Source organism: Hylobates moloch, unplaced genomic scaffold, assembly GCF_009828535.3.
Source record: "Hylobates moloch isolate HMO894 unplaced genomic scaffold, HMol_V3 SCAFFOLD_7, whole genome shotgun sequence".
NCBI classification, from domain to species: domain Eukaryota; kingdom Metazoa; phylum Chordata; class Mammalia; order Primates; family Hylobatidae; genus Hylobates; species Hylobates moloch.
The window spans coordinates 101,537,285-101,554,780 of NW_026652282.1; the positions used below are offsets into that span (position 1 = coordinate 101,537,285).

General features: G+C 44.6%; 1 protein-coding gene across 2 annotated transcripts in view; it reads right to left on the bottom strand.

The window, feature by feature from the left end:
- TMEM255A (transmembrane protein 255A) overlaps positions 1-16,387 on the bottom strand; it is a 52,525-nt gene extending 36,138 nt beyond the window's left edge. For both annotated transcript variants that reach the window (XM_032757543.2, XM_032757542.2), the window contains exons 1-2: positions 16,178-16,387; positions 9,318-9,460 (exon numbers count right to left, since the gene is read on the bottom strand). In XM_032757543.2, coding sequence (XP_032613434.1) covers positions 9,318-9,460; positions 16,178-16,235 — 201 coding nt within the window. In that variant the 5' untranslated portion in view covers positions 16,236-16,387. The remainder of the gene's footprint in view (positions 1-9,317; positions 9,461-16,177) is intronic.
- Positions 16,388-17,496: the final 1,109 nt, after the last annotated feature.

Here is a 17,496-nt window from a genome sequence, read left to right on the forward strand (position 1 = left end):
AGCTGTTACTTACACAAATACAGCATGTACAATAAAAGTATTTTTCCCACCATTTGCTGGTTTTCCCTTGTAGCTATGAATCATACCTAAGAAGAAACTCATGTGCCCAAAAACTAAAAGTAAAGGTCAACCATAGCTTTCAGAGCCTGCCTATTTCAATTGCAATATCTATTACCTAGCATGTGACTGGTGAGTCAGTAAGAGACATATAATGATGAAAAGCACACGTTATATTTTTATCTTTATCTTTTTTTGAAAAAGACCTTCCACTTTGATGTATAGATCACAAGATAAAGGTTTGCAAAAGCAATTTTGATGCATCTGGCATACCAATCCAACTCAGGAAGTACTTTAGAAATCAGGAAGCACCTTAACCCACACTAAAAAAATAAAAAAAAAACTTTTTTTGAAAGCCTATATTTGTGGTTGACCCACTACAATTTATGTTAGCACTTATTCACCTCTTCTTCCATCCCTGCTTCATTTATGGACAGAAAGCATTCATTAAAGGGTGAACAGAAATGGCAGTGTAAAACCCTAAAAACAATTTTCCTGTCTAAGTGGCTGGGATTATGGCTTGGTGTAACAGATCTCACTGCCCTCTCAGTTCTGCCATTAGAGGACTGAGTCTGCTAGTCTTAGATGAAAATGATCACTAACCGATAGCTGTTGATGGGGATGAAAGTGGAAGAAGTAAAAAGTGGTGAGAACGGACCAATAAATCTTAACACAAGTGCAGTGATGTAGTTACTTTTCTCTTTAGCCCCGCTAATGGTCTGGGTTTCCATCCGCAGCCTTACTTTGGGTCACAGGGACATCTATTTCAATTTGAGACCCCCAAGTCTTGCACCTAGGTTTGGGAATCTAACAGACCCAAGGGCTGGGCAGGAGCTTGGTAGGGCAGTGTAGGGGGACTGGTTGGTTTTCCCAGACCCCAAGAATGAGAGAAGGAATGGAAGGAATGAATGTAAATCTCCAGGACTCCTTGTGCAGGGCCACTCAGACAGCAATGTCTCTTAGGAAATAGATGCTGCAGTGCATGAGGGTGATATCCAAGACTCTACTGAGAACATCCTCATTCAACAGTCAAGCTATGCCTGTCTCCCACCTGGTCTTATTTCGGATATAATTAAAATATGTTGCCATAAAATATACTGATTAAAACTTAGTTATCACAGTAGCCTAGCTTCCAACCCCAGCTCTTCTACGTCTGTGTAACCTTGAACAAACTGGTTAAGCTCTCTAAACCTCGATTTCCTTATATTGTAAAAATAGGAACCACAGTAGTGACTACCTTATAGGGCTTTTGTGAGAATTAACCAGGATGATACACTCAAAGAACTTTGCACAGCGCCTGGCACACAGTAAGTACTCAGTAAATATTACTTTGTTCTAGTGGTTATTATTATTATTTTTACAGCCATTTAACTTTTGAACCACTCTAACCTGACTTGAGCTGGAAAATCCTATAATTACGTGTTCTATTTCGTGCTAAGAGAGTTTCCTTGTTCTATCTTGTCTCCCCCTCTGATACGTTCCACGGCTTCTATTTTTTAGGAGAAAATCCATGAATAGTCTGTGCTTTTGGCACTCTGGGCCACTTGTGGAGTTGAGAGAAATTTGGAGGCAGCTTCTTACGGGAAAAATAAGTCCTTTTACTTAACAATTCATCAGCTTCCAAAGGTATTCGCAGAATGTCTCCTGAATCGTGATAGCAGTCTTTGTCTTAAGACAGGAAGCAAAGACACTCCCTATTCCTCATATTCTCTCATGGCAAATAACTCTCTGATGGCAGTGACCAGAAGAGGTGGATGGAAGTCTTGTGGAATTGTCTGGAAAGACAAGGCACTCCAGAACTGGAAATCCCAGGCCAGCCAGTTACTTCATCCAGTTATCTCCCCTTCTCCTCTATTCTATTCTATTCTATTCTATTCTATTCTATTCTATTCAGTTTTCTGACGTTCACTACTAGCTTTATGTCAGATGAATAAGAAGACATGGCTACTGTCCTCCAAGAGCTCACGGTCTAGTAAGGGAGAGACAGACTGGGTTAAGGACCACAGACCAGGTAAAAACAAAGTGCTATAGGAGCAGGGAATAATTCATGCAGCCAGGAATATAATATATTCCTGGCTCTGCTACTTATAAACTCTGCGCCCTTGGCCCAATTCCTTAACCACTCTGTGCTTTGGTTTCGTCATCTATAAAATGGGAATCATAATAGAGCCTGCCATACAGGGTTGCTTTGAGGATTATATGAGATGAAGTATGTAGTGTGATTTACATAAGGTAGGCTGCTAAATAAATGGTAGTGCTAAGGTTTCATAGAGGAGGAGACATTTTTATATGGGCTCAAAAGATGGATTAGAGCTCAGCAGGCAGGGAACTAATACATATTGAGTCATGGCTGGAAGAATTCACTTACCTGGATGACAAGTTAATGAACTCACCAGTGTTGCTAAAACAATCTTCTATTTCAAAAGCATTTTAAGTTAAAGAAGCACTTGCCCCCTAGTTTGGTCACAGGAATACTATGGAGTTTGGTGGAATTCATCTCATTCCCATTTGATAGACAGGAAAATGAAGGCATAGATAATTGTAAGGATGTATGCCCTCTTATGGTAAGTTAATGGTAGGTCTGGGACTAGCCCTCAGGTCCCCTGAATAACAGCTGGCGTTCTTTTAGCCACACCTCACTGTGTTTGTGGCCAGTGGTAGTAGAACAGTGACCTCCAAGCAACAAGGACTTCATTGTTGCCCCCTAGAGAAGAAGTTCTCTGCAAGGACGGAGTGAGAAGTCTTATTTGCGGACGAGCTGAGGGGTTGAAAATAAAGAAGGGAATACCAACAGTTTCCTTAAAATGGACAGCTGCTTCTAAACAATTGCCTGAGACCTCAGAAAGGTAAGCTCTGTGGTCTCCCCTCAAGAGCTTCATGGAATCATGTAATGTTCAGACCTTTGGACCTCCATCTTGATTCCCCATTACCTGAACAAATAACTAGTTTGCTTTGTTTTGGCTGTCCTCCATTTGTGGAAAGAAAAAAAAAAGACAGATGATTAGATATCACAGTCAGATTCAAGGGCTTTTTTGAGGCTGGACTCTTGTCACCTATGCCTATTCCCACTCACTGTCCCAGACATCTAGGACAAAGGCTAAAAAAATTAGTCATTAGGTAAATATTAATTGGACATCTACTCTGGCCGGCACTGTGTTCCATCTGTAATTTGGAGGCCAGGAGGTGGGATGGGGTATGATCAAGACCACTCAGGCTAAAGGAGCTCATAGTACAATTAGGTAAACCAGTCCACAATCCCTTTCCATAATCCTGAAATCCACAAAGCTCTTAAAATCAAAAAGTGTTTTTTTTTTTTCTTGAATGTAACTAACTTGGTGGCAAAACCTGATCTTGAACTGGTGTGAGGTTATAGTATCATCTTTATCTCACTTAGCGTAAAAATCCATGTTTTATTATAGAAACATGAGGTGCTTGATTATGGGATGCTTCTCAAGGCTCTACTTGGTTGTTAGATAATATGTGGTATATGTACTGTATAATTTTTCTAAAATAAGAAGTCTAAATTCTGAATCCCATCTGACCCAAGGGTTCAGAGAAAGGATTGAGGACCTATATAAACAAAGCTAAATGAGAATATAGCCCAAGAGATGCCACAAAGCAGGACATAAGTGTTTTCCAGCAACCATGAATAGGAGGAATCTATGGTAGGGAGTTCAAAGATGTAGACACCACTGTGGACCTCAGTATTTGAGAAATGTTTCTGCTGTGTTTTTAAGTTGGGATAGAACAGAGCACCTAGAGAGAGACAGAGAGAGACAGAGACAGCAGGGAGGATATTCCAGGTGTGAGGAAAAAATGTTATGATGGCCCCAAGGCAGAAAAGCCCAAGTCGTGTTCAGAGGACTGTGAATTGACAATTTTGGCAAAAGAGAGGTAATGAGAGACTAGGCTGAGGGCATCTATGGAGAGCTCTGAATGACATGCCAAGGAAGCAACAGGGAGCCAATGAAGGTGAGAACCTTGTGGTATTATAAAAGTCTTATCCAGCAAATCAAGATTCAAATGTATTTATTCGTTTAGAGACAGGATCTCACTCTGTCACACAGTCTGGAATTCAGTGGTGCAAACAAGGCTCACTCTAGCCTCGAACTCCTGGGCTCAGGCAATCCTCCTGCCTAAGCTTCCTGAGTAGCTGGGACTACAGTCCTGAGCCACTACGCCTAGCTAATTCTTAATTTTTTTATAGAGACAAAGTTTTGCTATGTTGCCCAGGCTGGAGAGCAGTGGTGTGATCCTAGCTCATTGCAGCCAGCCTCGACCTCCTGGGCTCAAGGAACCCCCTTGCCTCAGCCTCCTAAGTAGCTGGGACTACAGGTGTGCACCACCACACCTGGCTAATTTTAAAATTTCTTATAGAGATGGGGGTCTCACTATGTTGCCCAGACTGGTCTCGAATGCCTGGCCTCAAATGATCTTCCTGCCTCGGCCTCCCAAAGTGATGGGATTACAGGCATGAGCCACTGTACCCAGCCCAGGTGCCATTTTAAAAATGTACTTAGTAAGTTAGGGACTTATATTTTAGAATGAACTTAGATTTTAGAAACATTTTCAAACAAGAGGTAGAAACTTTTTCACCTCTTGTTGAAAATCTTTCTGCCTAATTCACTATTTACTACAAAATCCCATTATCCAGAGCTCCTTATGTTTTCTGAGCATTCATGTTAATCAAAATTTCTTTGGACTTTTCAAATGAGTCTTTACATGTGAATCTGAGGCCACACTGACCTAAAGAAGGTTTCTGGGATATTGATTGTTTTGAATGATCCCTGTTGTCCCCATCTCCTAATATCCCACAGTAACTCTGAAATGATTTTCAATTAACTGACTCTCCTAACCACTCCCTGGGAAAGGGGGCAGAAATTCTTGCTCTCTTTCCTGAAAGAAGACTCAGGCTAGTATGGGCCCTAATAGTATCAATACAGCAGCTGAGGAGTGGGTGCAAGAATGAAAGGCTTGTCTCACTATCCAGGGGACCAACTCCATCTTGTGGGTTGCTTGGGAAACACATTTAGAAGCCTCTTTTTCCTGCCATCTAAGGTAAGAGGAGGTGTACCGGGAAGCAGCAACCACCCTCCCCTGTCTCTTTCAGCTTCAGACAACAAATGAAGCTCTTGGGTTTTTAGGCCTTCAGAGTAGAAAGCTCATCTGAACCCTCCTGAAATAAAATGCCTTGAATATTTGAGGACAGTAAAATTCTTAATCCAGTTTGTCTTTCTTTGTTGGTGTTCGGTTTTTTGTTTCTGTTTTTTTTGTTGTTGTTTTTGTTTCGGTTTTTTTTTTTTCTTTTTTGAGACAGGGCCTCGCTCTGTCACCCAGGCTGGAGTGAAGTGGCGCGATCTCAGCTCACTGCAACTTCCATCTCCTAGGCTCAAGAAATCCTCCCACCTTAGCCTCCCACGTAACTGGGACTACAGGCTCATGCCACAGGGCCAGGCTAATTTTTTTTTTTTTTTTTGTAGAGATAGGGTTTTGTCATGTTGTCTAGGCTGGTCTCAAACTCCTGGGCTCAAGCGATCCGCCTGCTTCGGCCTCTCAAAATGCTGGGATTACAAGTGTGAGCCACCGCACCTGGCCATTTTTAGTTTTTAAATTTTATTTATTTATTTATTTGAGACAGTCTTGCTTGGTGGCCCAGGCTGGAGCCCAGTGGGGTGGGTGATCATGGTTCACTGCAGCCTTAACTTCCTGGGCTCAACAGATCCTCTTACCTCATCCTCTCGAGTAGCTGGGACCAGAGGCGTGCACCACCATACTTGGCTAATTTTTTATATATATACTTTTTGTAGAGATGGCGTCTCACCATGTTGCCCAGGCTGGTCTTGAACTCCTGGCCTCACGCTATCCTCCCACCTCAGCCTCCCTAAGTGCTGTGATTACAAGCATGTGCCACCGTGCCCAGCCTGGTTTTAGTTTTTTTAAAACTTTACAGTTCAGCCTGTACAGACTAGCACATCTTTACAGAGGCATGTGTGCGTATGTCTCTTAGAACAATGATACCACATGCTAGCTCAGGTAGAGTAGCTAACATGCCATGATAATGCACCTCACTGTACAAAGATATCTCATTTGGCAAAATAAAGATGCTCCCGAAAAGCTTCACGTGACTTAGAATTATGCAAATTGAGTTATATTTTAAGTACCTGAGATCACAATATTTAAATGATTTGTATGGTAAGTCTTCTTTTAATCTAATAACTTCTCCCTAATTTGTCTGTTTTGAAAATTTAAATTCTCATGGATTGTTAACACATTTAATCAGAGTCTAAAACAGCAGAGTTCTAAATAAGCTGAAACTTTTTCACAGTTCTATACATTAGTAATTTGTATTTAAAGTGACCGCTTTGACAGTGCAGAATCTCCAGATGACACATTATGATCCTTCTGGTTTTATTGCTAAGCATATTTTACTGTGTGTTAATTCTCCAGCTAGTTGCTAGTCCACCTGAATTAGACTCCCCCCACCCCCCATGGATTCTTTCCCCTCAGGTGGATTCAACATTTATTACTTTTTCAATCAAAGGTTAGTTTATAAAAAGAAAATTCAGATTGCAGGGGCCCATGCAGACCAATTGAATCAGAATCTCTTGGGCTAGGGAGTAGAGATCTGCATTTTTCGCAGGTTCACAAGGTCATTCTTATTCACATCAGAGTGGGGAAACCACTGGTTTGGGGTTTCTATAGTAACTCCCTAATAACCAAGCTATTCAATTAGTGAAAGTACCCCATTCCCAGACAAATCTGGATTCTCAGGTGTTTACTGTTTCTGAGGTATGAGTCGTAATTGTATTTGTTACAATGTGATCTGACCTATAAACTCAAATGGATTTTTCTGCTATTCAATCTGCTATCTTTTCCCCTTTATTTTATGTAATTAAAATGCATTTTAAAGAAACAATCTCCAGGAACTATGAGAGCACATTTTTAAAGGTTAAATCATGGGGGCACAGTGTCCGTTAGGGATGGCTTTCCTATTAACACTTCCATATTAGCTCTTAGTGAACCACTCACGTGCAAACACCACCCCCACTGCTTCAACTTCTAGTGCTAGCTGAACATCAGGTACTTGAATAACAGCAATCAGGCACCCTCCTTCCTTTGTTAACGTATTCCAACCTAGCCGCCCACAGTAAGATATTCCACAGAGAAGGTTCACAGCTACTGTTTATGAATAGGAGTTCGTACTCTTAAATAACATGGAAAATACCTTCCCCTCACCCACAGAGACTCTGAATCTTGGCTTCAGCATTTGCTCATCAGTCAGAAATATTTTACTAATGCAGCTACCTGAAATACACAAAGTCACGCAGACCCTATAAATTGCTTTTCCAAGCAACTGAAATGCTATCTTACCCCCTCCGTTCCTCCCCACACACCCACCCCCCACCCCCCGCCGGCTTTGCTTGTGTTTAAAAATAAAACCCAATTCTGCTGACGACTGGTTTTCTTGCCTCACCACAGGAAGTGGACTGGGTGAGTTCTCACATCACATGTCTAACACAGGGCACCAAACAGTGTCTGTGGGTGACCTGCCCTCAGCTGGGAGGAGCCCTGCCTGCCCTGGAGCTGTGGAGGCGCTTCCCCCAGCAGCCTTCAGCTCCAGGAAGGCATAGCCTGCAGCCCACTTTAGGTTCCAGCTTCTCAAGAGCTATTGAGGAGGCTGACTGTGGAATGAAATCAGTGACCTAGGCAACAGGCTCCAGGCTTGGTCACTCATAGCTCTGGCTTGTCCAAGGCATCATCTTTAATCTCTCCTCTCGCTTTGCTTCTCTCTCCAATCCCCACCTCTCTCTCTCTCTGTCTCTCTCGTTTCATTTCAAAGAGAAATGAAACAAAACAACAACAGAAAATACATCTGACCTCTTTGCTGTACTAAAATACTTCTTAACTGAACTGTCCTAAACTTCCTTCTGCTCTCTAGCAATTGAGGAGCCATTTAATTGATATTTAAAACATGAGCTCACCTCCAGAGTTAGGTTTTTGGGTTCAACAGCAGTGTAGTAGACTCAAATGAGGTTTTGGTTTTTCTAATGCAACTAGTTTAGCAGTCTCCAAAGGGAACTGCATGCACCCTAGGGTAGATAAAACAATCCACTGGAATACGGCTGTTTTCTATTTATTGTTTATCTAAAATAATACGAAAGAAACCAAACATTACTAATATTTAATAAACAGACTGTCACTGGCACCCTCTGTCCGTGTGAATGTCAGGTGATCAGGTGAGCTATCCTTCTGGAGAAGGGCGAGTTCCAAGCAGCAAAGGGTTGATGGTGGGGCATTTTATGTGCGCCTGGACGGTATTATCCAATTTTAACGAAACTAGTCTCAACAAAATGGATAAGAGGCTTGAAAAGATTCCTCTTGAGAAACCAGAAGTTGAAGATGACCCTAACAATGTAAGCAAACGTAAGCAACAAGAAAATGGCAGAGTTTAATACTTCTAACTCCCAGGGTAGATTTTTGGCAGCCAAATTGTGAGATTGACATTTAAAAACATGACTCCAATGACAATCTAATCATATGGGATGAGAAGGCAGCCAAAAATATTCACAATTATCTAGTGGGCCATTTGAAATAAGGATTTAAAGCCACTGTGTTTAATGACAAGCTTCACACTAAGTGCATATTATCTGGTGACATTTTAGTTTGTGTTCACACGAAGATATTAAAAGTCATTGTATACTTATTTTTATCTAATTTTGGAATGTTCATTTTTATATAAGTTTTAGGAACATGTATATATATATGTAATTTATAAGAGAATAAATATACATATTTTAGGAATATATCTTCCACAGCTTTTTCTGATAGGAGTGCAGGATCACTTTGGAGATCAGTGCTGTTGGTCAGAGTGTCAAGCTGCCAGGATCCTCAGATTTCAGGTAAGATCAGATGACCTCTATTATATATGGGAATGCAGATGCCCGGACAGAAAGGGCCTTAGCCTAAGGTTAACACTACTGGTAACATCTCCTAAACCAGAAACCTGAGGGATTAAAGAGTGAGATGACTTGCTCAGGATCACACTGTTAAATAGGGATGGTGCTGGATTCTTCTGATTCTCAGTCCAGTGCTCTTCTCAGCGGGCCCAGAGTTGCCTCTCTACATAAATATAGAGAGATATAAAGGAGGAAATCTGAGCAAACACTAGACACTCAAACAGAATTGAGCACTATCAGAGCAGAGCCAGAATTTCTGTAGACAGCAAGCTACTGTGACCTACCTGTGCCTTCTATACTTACAATAACTCCAGGGTAATAACCTCCTACAGTGACATTCTGGGTCCTGGTGGTTGCAGCAAGGCCCACTGTGAGAATTAACACGGACACAATAAGCAAAGTCACGGTGACATAGATGGAGTTTCGTTTCCTCCGATTGAATGCTCCTGAAAGCACAGAGAGAAATTAAAATTGCTCATTTCAGCTGGGGAAAGGATTGACTTAAAGAAAAAAACACTAAGAAGGTTTTCCTTTCCTATTCCTACTGGTAACTGAAGTTATCTTTGGTGGTGACGGTTGTGGGGTTGTGGGGAAGGGATAGAGCATTATTTTTTGTAGTCATCAGGTGCCACTTTTATAATAAAAAATGTATTTCCAGTTTGAAAATAAACAACAGAAGAAATTTCACCAGTGACATAAAAACAAAATGAATTTTTGTGCTCCTGGCACTCTATAAGAGATGTGTCATAACTACTTAGTAGAGTGTTTTTTTAGACCAAATTAGAAGGCATATGATAAATGGGAAGTGTGTGTGTGTGGGGTGGTATTAAATGAAAACATTTTAAAGCCAATATCCAACTAAAAAGATTTTTTTCATAAGCTAGAGATATGAAATTTCATTTTCAGTGTAAATATCACAGCCAAGCCAAGTTACTGGGATTTTTTTTTTCATTTATTTCTGACATTTGCCACCTCATGTATAAACTTTAAAATGGTGTATTGGCAAGATTTGTCACATAACAAATGTGTGTAATAAAGTGAGTGTTTGGAGGCCATTAGTCCACAAAGATATGTATTGGGGGAGTTAGGTGGGGAGGATTATAACTTATACACATTTAGGCTTATGTGAGGGTGACATAAATATAAATGATGAGAAGCCCATTCTCCCACTCAGGGCTTATCAGACATGATAGTGCAAACCAATATTTTTTTTTGAAAACAGGATTATTAAGTCAGATAGAAAAATGGTATCTAGGCTCACTTTGTAATTATTTTTTTTTTTAAAAGGAACCGAGCACTGTCCCACACTCTGCAGGGATTTCTCAGGCATAGGGAGAGGGCCTTCAACAGGAAATAACCAGGGGAGAGTTACTACCTAGGAGTTCTCAAAAAAAAAAATAAAAATAAAAATAAACAAATGAGAAGAGTCTAGCTCTCTAGTGGAGGTATGGAGCATGAGGAGGATGAAGCAGTGAGGAGCCCTGGTGGAGCCGCCCGCCCACGTGGCTTGACTGTCATTTATGGCCCTAAAGAGATCACTTGAGTCTGTCCATAAGACCCCGTCATTCTGGGAGACCTCACTGCAGCCTCAGGAAGCAGTTGTTGAGAGAAGCCATGCAGACTGCTCCATGGGGAGGGAGGGGAGAAGGGATGGAGGAAGTGGGAGGAGGTCAAGGAAATGAAGTGAGACCCAGGAGGCAAGGAGGGGTTGTGGCTGGCCTTGCAGCCCCCTGCAGATATCCCCTCCTGTATGGAAGAAAAGCATTGGGAGTATCACCCGGGCTTAACCCCACCATCCATCTTGTCTTCCCCAGTAGGGTCCCTGCTGAAGTCTCCAAGGGAGGTGGGAGGGGCTGGCGGTCTCCCCTGACGTCAACTTCGAAAATGAGGGATGTGACTCATCAGGGTCATTTCTAATATGGGACTATTCTAAGACTATTTTTTCATTGAAATGTAGTAGTGGTTTGAACGTTTATAGGCATCTACAATGCTAAAGCACTATGTCTCACCCTGGGGAAGAGGTAAGAAGAGTTGGCAAATGAGACTCCTCTTTAAAGAGACCTGAGTCCAGCCTCCATGGGACAAAAACATAAAAGCCCACTAGAGACACCTGTAACATCGGGGCCCTTTCATGACAGGGCTGTTAGGGATGCAAATGGGAGCTGACTAATGGTAAACACAGGAGCAAAGCCGGGAGCTCTGGACTGCATGGTACTGGGAAAGGAATAGTAGAGGGGTGGGGGAAGGCCAGGATTTATTTCTTCTGTTTACCTGAAGTTTAGTTATCCTTCCTCTTGATTTTGAGGGACCCTAAATTAGTCTCTAAACCAGAGTGCCTAAGTTTATTTGATGATAGATACTTCTCAGTGAATCTGTGAGTTGGTTCTACAGAGGGGCTCTAACATAAACTTGCCAACATCGCCTCCCATTCTTGTCTTCCCTTGTCTTTCGTCACTCACACAATCTCTAGCCCTCCCCTGCCCCAAACTGGCAAAAGAGAGTGAGAGAACAGTTGGATACACCACGGATATCTTTGTCACATGGAAGTGTCTCAACACCTTACCCAGAAAACATGTAACCTTACAGACTAAATTGGAGAAGTGTGTGTGCATGCATGGTCTTTTTAATTTTTGTTTGTTTGTTCCATTTGCCTGCTCCTTCCCCACCAGCTGGCCTTTAATCTTATTCACAGCTCTTGGGTCTTCTTTGCAAATATCACTCTAACTTTTAAAAGCACAGGAAGAGCCAGGTCAGAAAAGTGACTCAGCAAACCACATAGTGTCATTTGAAAATCTTTTTTCCTGCTTTAGAACCTGAATTGAAAATTCAGTCACTTGAGCAACCCAGGCAAAGTTCCTACAGCCCCACAGGGGCCTTGACTCCAGATAGGATTTGCTGTGGATAAAATTCCTAAGAAAACTCTCTGATCACCATGTCGAATATCTAATCTCTGTCCCCTCATGAGCGTCCTTCCCTGTCACCACTTATTTTATATTATAAGGACCATAATTGTGTAACATGAAATTATTTCTAGTTGCACTTGGGGAATTGACTGTTTTAAGAAACCCCCACCCCAGGGTGACTCGTTTTGAAAATGAAGAATCACCCCTCAATTTATCTGTAGTGTCAATTTGACTCAGTAAAATTCACATCTACTTAGAGCAAAATATACCCATTTTCTGAAGGTGTGGCCCAGGCTCCTAAAAGGCAATTTATTGTGTCTGCTTAGGACACTTTCCTGGTGGCTGTTTTATTTTAGAAGAGAGAAGTACAGCCCTGTTCTTATTCTGGTACAATTTGGGGCTTGCCTTAGATGTTTCTGTAAACACAGGACCATCTTATTCTGATTTTGTTTAGTAAAGTGACACATTAAAAAACTCAGGCACCATGAGGTACTTAAATAAAGCAGCAGGTATATGAAAATCATGCCTATTACGATTTACACCTAGTGTTTGATACCTAATAAACAATCGGCACTTGTTGAATAAACAAGAGGCAACATCTCAGAATTGTTTCCCTTTTAATCAAGAAGGATGTGGGAGGAATTGTGTGAATAAATATGGGCTATTCTCATAGAATTGATTTTTTAATGTAGGGTACACCTGAGGGTTCCCTCAAATTAAAAGCCTTCTGACTAACTAGTGTGAAAACTACAATATCTCTCACTACTCTGTCTCCTTGGCACCCGGTATATTTCTGCTTAAACAACAACCACCTCTGCAACCAACAGCAGTCAGAGAGTCTGAAATCTTTTCATTGGCCTTGCCTGCCCCCCCTCAGCAGCCTCCCTGCAGAACTACTGCAGCCCTCCCTCTCTGCAGTGCCCCACCTACACCCCAGATTCCTGATGACCAGGGTGCTTAGCTCTAGAAGCACCCAATTATTTGCTGTCTCCACTCTTCCAAAAACAACCAGCTTTTCTCTCATCCGGGTTTTCCCCCTGATCAGAGCCCCCATCTGCACTGCGGTCTTTGAATCTGGGTGCCTCCCTTCCTTCGAAACATGCTCAAAATTCCCCTCCTCCAAGAAGTTTTTCTTGATCAAAATTAATCGCTTATTCATGTCCCTAAATTCCCAGGTACCTTATTCAATAAGTATATTAATTGTAACTGGTACCATTACAATTGTAATCGTGGGTCTGGTCCACAACCCATATGATATCTGCCAGTCCCAGGATTATGTATCTGAGGGAACCAAGATGTGAGTTGCTAGAAGGTAAGATGCTGTTTCTGTTACTTTGTTTTACCTTGCACACGTTCTTGATTATCCTCTCCCAAGAGAGTAGATAAAGTGTATAATCTTTATTGGGCACAATAAAGTTGGGAACCCAGTATCTTGTCCTGTACACGGTGTTGATGCCTGGCTAGTTCTCTGGGTTGATCTTTTGAACCGATTAGGATTTGCTTACCTGAGTCAGCTTTGCCACACAGAGTGGGTCCCCGGATATCCCAGCCTTGAGTATCCCTAGAAACAGGTGGCTGCCCACACAAGGGCCTCAAGACGCTGCCAATCTCCCAAATATTTCCTTAAAGGCGCTGAAATCCATCCCTCCCCACTTTAGACGGTTCTCTGAATGGAGAACATCCGAGGCCGCCGGCGAATTACAAATGTGTTATTTGGGAGGAAGGAATGCCCTACTGTAGTAGAGGTGCCTTTGCGCCTGGGGGCGGTGTTGCCAAAAGGGAGAAGGGGGTTGCTGGGAGGGGATGGGGGGACGCTGGAGTCAAATTACCAAATTCTTAATTGCCAAGCGCCTGCTCCACTCTGAGCCTTGGACGAACTGCTCTATTCCCAGGCAGCCAGCAAGCGTAGAGTGCAGGCACCTTGGTGCAGTGTGTCCGTGTGTTTTAAATTTTATTGTTTTGGTTGCGGTTGTGTCTTGACAATAAAGGGAATCCCCTCGGAAATGCTGCCCTTGGAGGCTGAAACACTAACCTACCTACCCACTGTCCTCTTCCCCCCACGCAAGGGAAGGTGGTGTTGGCAGAGCTAAGTGGGAGTAGCACCTAAGTAGCCTAGACGCTGATTCAGGCCAGGACTGTGCGGGACCAGGGCCAGGGAACTCCGGGGAGACTCCCCTGTCCAAACTGTGGAAACCCAGCGTTACCACTCGACTCAGGAATTTGCTAGTGCCGTCGGTCTGCGGACTTTAAAAAGTGGAATGCGTGGCGCCGGCTCCGCTTCTATCTGGGATTTATGATTCCTTTCCAGGAGTGTGGAGACTGGGCTGGGCCAAGCCCACTCAGCTGTTTGTTGCGCAGACCTTTCGAGAAACACAAGATCGCTGAGGGCCCCTGGGAGCCCAAGAAAGAAAGCTCTTCATCTTGTTCCCCAACCCACAGAGCAGTGCGCCAAGTAGTAACTCTTTAAGCCCTGGACCACCAATCAGCCCACTCCCCGAAGGCAGACGGGCCCCGGGAGTTGTGGCTTGATTTGCAGGTGGTTAGGTGGTTGTCGTCCGCAGCGGGAATGGACGCTGCGGAACCCTAGCACTCTTCCACTCAGCCCTCCCTCGCGAAGCGCAACAGCCTGGCGTCGGGGAGCCGGGGCTGCGTTGTTGGCGCCACAGCTGGCCAAGGTAAGGAGTACATTCCCACCTCTCTGTCTCTCTCTCTCGCTCTCGCTGTCGCTCTCTCGCGCGCGCTGTCTCTCTCCCTCTGTATGTGTGTGTGCGTGGTGTGTGTGTTGGAGAAAGAGTGCGCGCGCGCGAGCTGGGAGTAAGGGGGAGTCTGGGACTGCTGGGCTCTGGATTCAGACCAAGTCCTTGGCCTCATTTGTACCCCGTTGTAAATAACTACGCCCTTAAAAATGAAAAAGTAAATTCTTATACTGAATATGCAAAAGCATTGAGGATACGGATCTTTCCACCATCCAGGAGATAACACTTTCTGGGGCCCCTCCGGTGAACGAGTTTTGTTGACACTGAGTCTTCTGCGGGCAGTAGGGAGATTATATAGGGGGTTCGATCTTCTCCCTGCCCCCTCCACTCGAGATGTTCCCGCAAATTCATCGGAGAAGACCTGAGCAGACTGATGGCAGGAACTGCGGGACAGAGGGATTTTGCAGAATGTAAAGTATGTTGGAAAGAGAGAATTCGATTTGATTGAAGTGTATCCGAGGCGAATTTTAAAAGATTAGGTGGGATCATGAGTTTACAATTCCCTCCCCCTCTCCAGGGCTCCAAATTAATTTCTCCGCCCAGTGAAATCATAGGGTTTGGGAAGGTGCCTAACAGCTGAGGGGGACTGGGTTTGTTTTTTGTTTGTGACTACCAAAAAGCAGCTTCGAGGGGCAGCCAAGTTGGTGCCCTAAGGTAGCGTACCCCAGTTTCTATAAGGAAAGGAGTCGAAGAGTGCCCCTCCCCCTCCATACCGCCCTGAGAGGAAAAGCGCGACTTCAGAAGATGCGCGGGCTCGCGCTGGATGTTTCTTTCTCGCGCTCTCACTCCTGCCCCTTACTCCCTTTTCACACTGATGCACATTCCCTGCATTTGGAGCAGAGTAACAGTCAAATTCAAAGAATGTTGACCCTGCCGCTGCAGAGGGCAGGGCTGGGCTGTCTTGAGTGATTCCTCAGGAATTCCCCTCCCTTCATCCCCCCCTTTCTTCTCACCCCCGCCCATCCCCCAGAGTTGCGCAACCCGCCCCCCAAATCAGCGAGGTGCAAGTCAGACCCCCTCCCAACTGCATCTCTAAATTTCAGGGCAGCTTCAAGAGAGCTGGGAGGGGGCGAGGACCCTGCTTCTTCTAATTGTCGTTAGTCGTGAGCTCTTAGAAGTGACCAGGACTTTGCAAAGAGTGAGCGTCGAATGGAAAGCGAAGGCGCAGGGTGCAGGGAAGTGTTTTGATCCTCAGATTGCTGGGATTTACCACCGACTGCAAGTCTGTAGACACACGCACACAAACAGGCACACACCCGCACTCCGGGGCAGAGATACTCCGACGCAAGCTTGGCGCTCCGATCTCCACACGTCGCTCCCGCTGCAGCCAGGCCGCTCCCCTGGGACTCTGGTCCACCACCCAGACGCTGGGGCGCGAAGACCACCCCATCCATGCCCAGTTTCCCGCTCTCTGGCTTTTGGGGCAGCCGGGGCATTCACAGTCCAGAGGCCAGCGCACTCAACCCCTGCTGCCGCCGCCCGAAGGAAGGGCCGCTAGACTTACCCATGGAATCGGGCAGGGACATGTCGCTGGACCGCTGCTGAGTCAGGGACTGATGCATGGTGAAAACTGCCCGGTTGCCCCAGTCCCCGAAGCTGCTTCAAGCGCCCCCGGCTCTGGGCGCCCCGCAGAGCATCCTACTCCGCGGTTGCCTCTCTCGGTCCCTCCGAGAGCTGAAAGAGACTGCCTCTGGTTGCGAGCTGCAGCCCAAGTGCCGCCTCCCCCTCCCTTCCACTCTTCTCCCTCCCTCCTCTTCTGCCTCCTTCTGCTCCGGGAGGCAGCAGCATTGGCGGTCCGTGCAGCCGCGTGCGCTTGCGCAAGACCCCCCCCTTCTCCCTCCCCCTCAGTCTCCCCATCCTAGTTATCCACCTCCCAGCCTTCCAAGCCAGACAGGGAGCAGTTTTAGCCCCTTGGGGCCAGGGCTGCGCAGAGAAAGAGGGGGGAGGCTTCAGTCTGAAGCCAACCAACCTTCTCTGTAGTTGGACAGGGTCTTGGGTAATTATCCTGTTCTAAGATTTATAACTGGGGAGGGGGTCAGAGTCAGAGGTTCAGAGCTGAGGAACACACACACACACACACACACACACACACACACACACACTTGAGCAGGTCTGGTCTTAGTGCTTCCAGAATGACATAATGGAGCTGGAGATGATCCAGAGAAGGGCCACTCTATAATCAAAGGGATGGTGTGTGTGTGTGTGTGGTGGTGGGGGGGCGGGGAATGGTGGCTGACATATGAAGATAGATTAAACAAACGCAGACTCTTTAGTCTAGAACGATGAAGGCTGGGAAGTGATGTGACCAGAGTGTATAAAATTATGCAGAGACAGAGAGAGGGAACACAGCCTTATTCACCAGATCTGAGAATTCTAGAACCAACAGCCCCCAATCTTTAGCTAGAAAATTCAGCTAAAATATGACTCTGCACCAGAACCCCAGTTTGTACTGTTCAAGTGCTTTTATATCAAGGATCTCATTTTCTCATCATAGCAGCCATGCAAGGGAGGAAGAGGAGTTATCAATAACCCCATTATGCAGAGGAGGAAACTGAATCTCAGAGAAGGGAAGAAAATGTCCTGTGCCCACTCAGCTAGTAAGTGGCAGAAGTGAGAGCTAGAACCTAGATCTGTTGGACTCCAAGGTGAGTGTTCTTGCTATGGCGCCTGAAAAGAACTATTATTCTCTATAGCAAATGGAAAACCTAAGGAATTCATTAGCTCCAAAAGATGCAGCAAGATGAAAATGCAAGTAGCTTTGGAAAGAGTAAAAGTAAAGTCATGGCTGACAGATCCACTGTGGATTACTAAGGGAAACTGGGG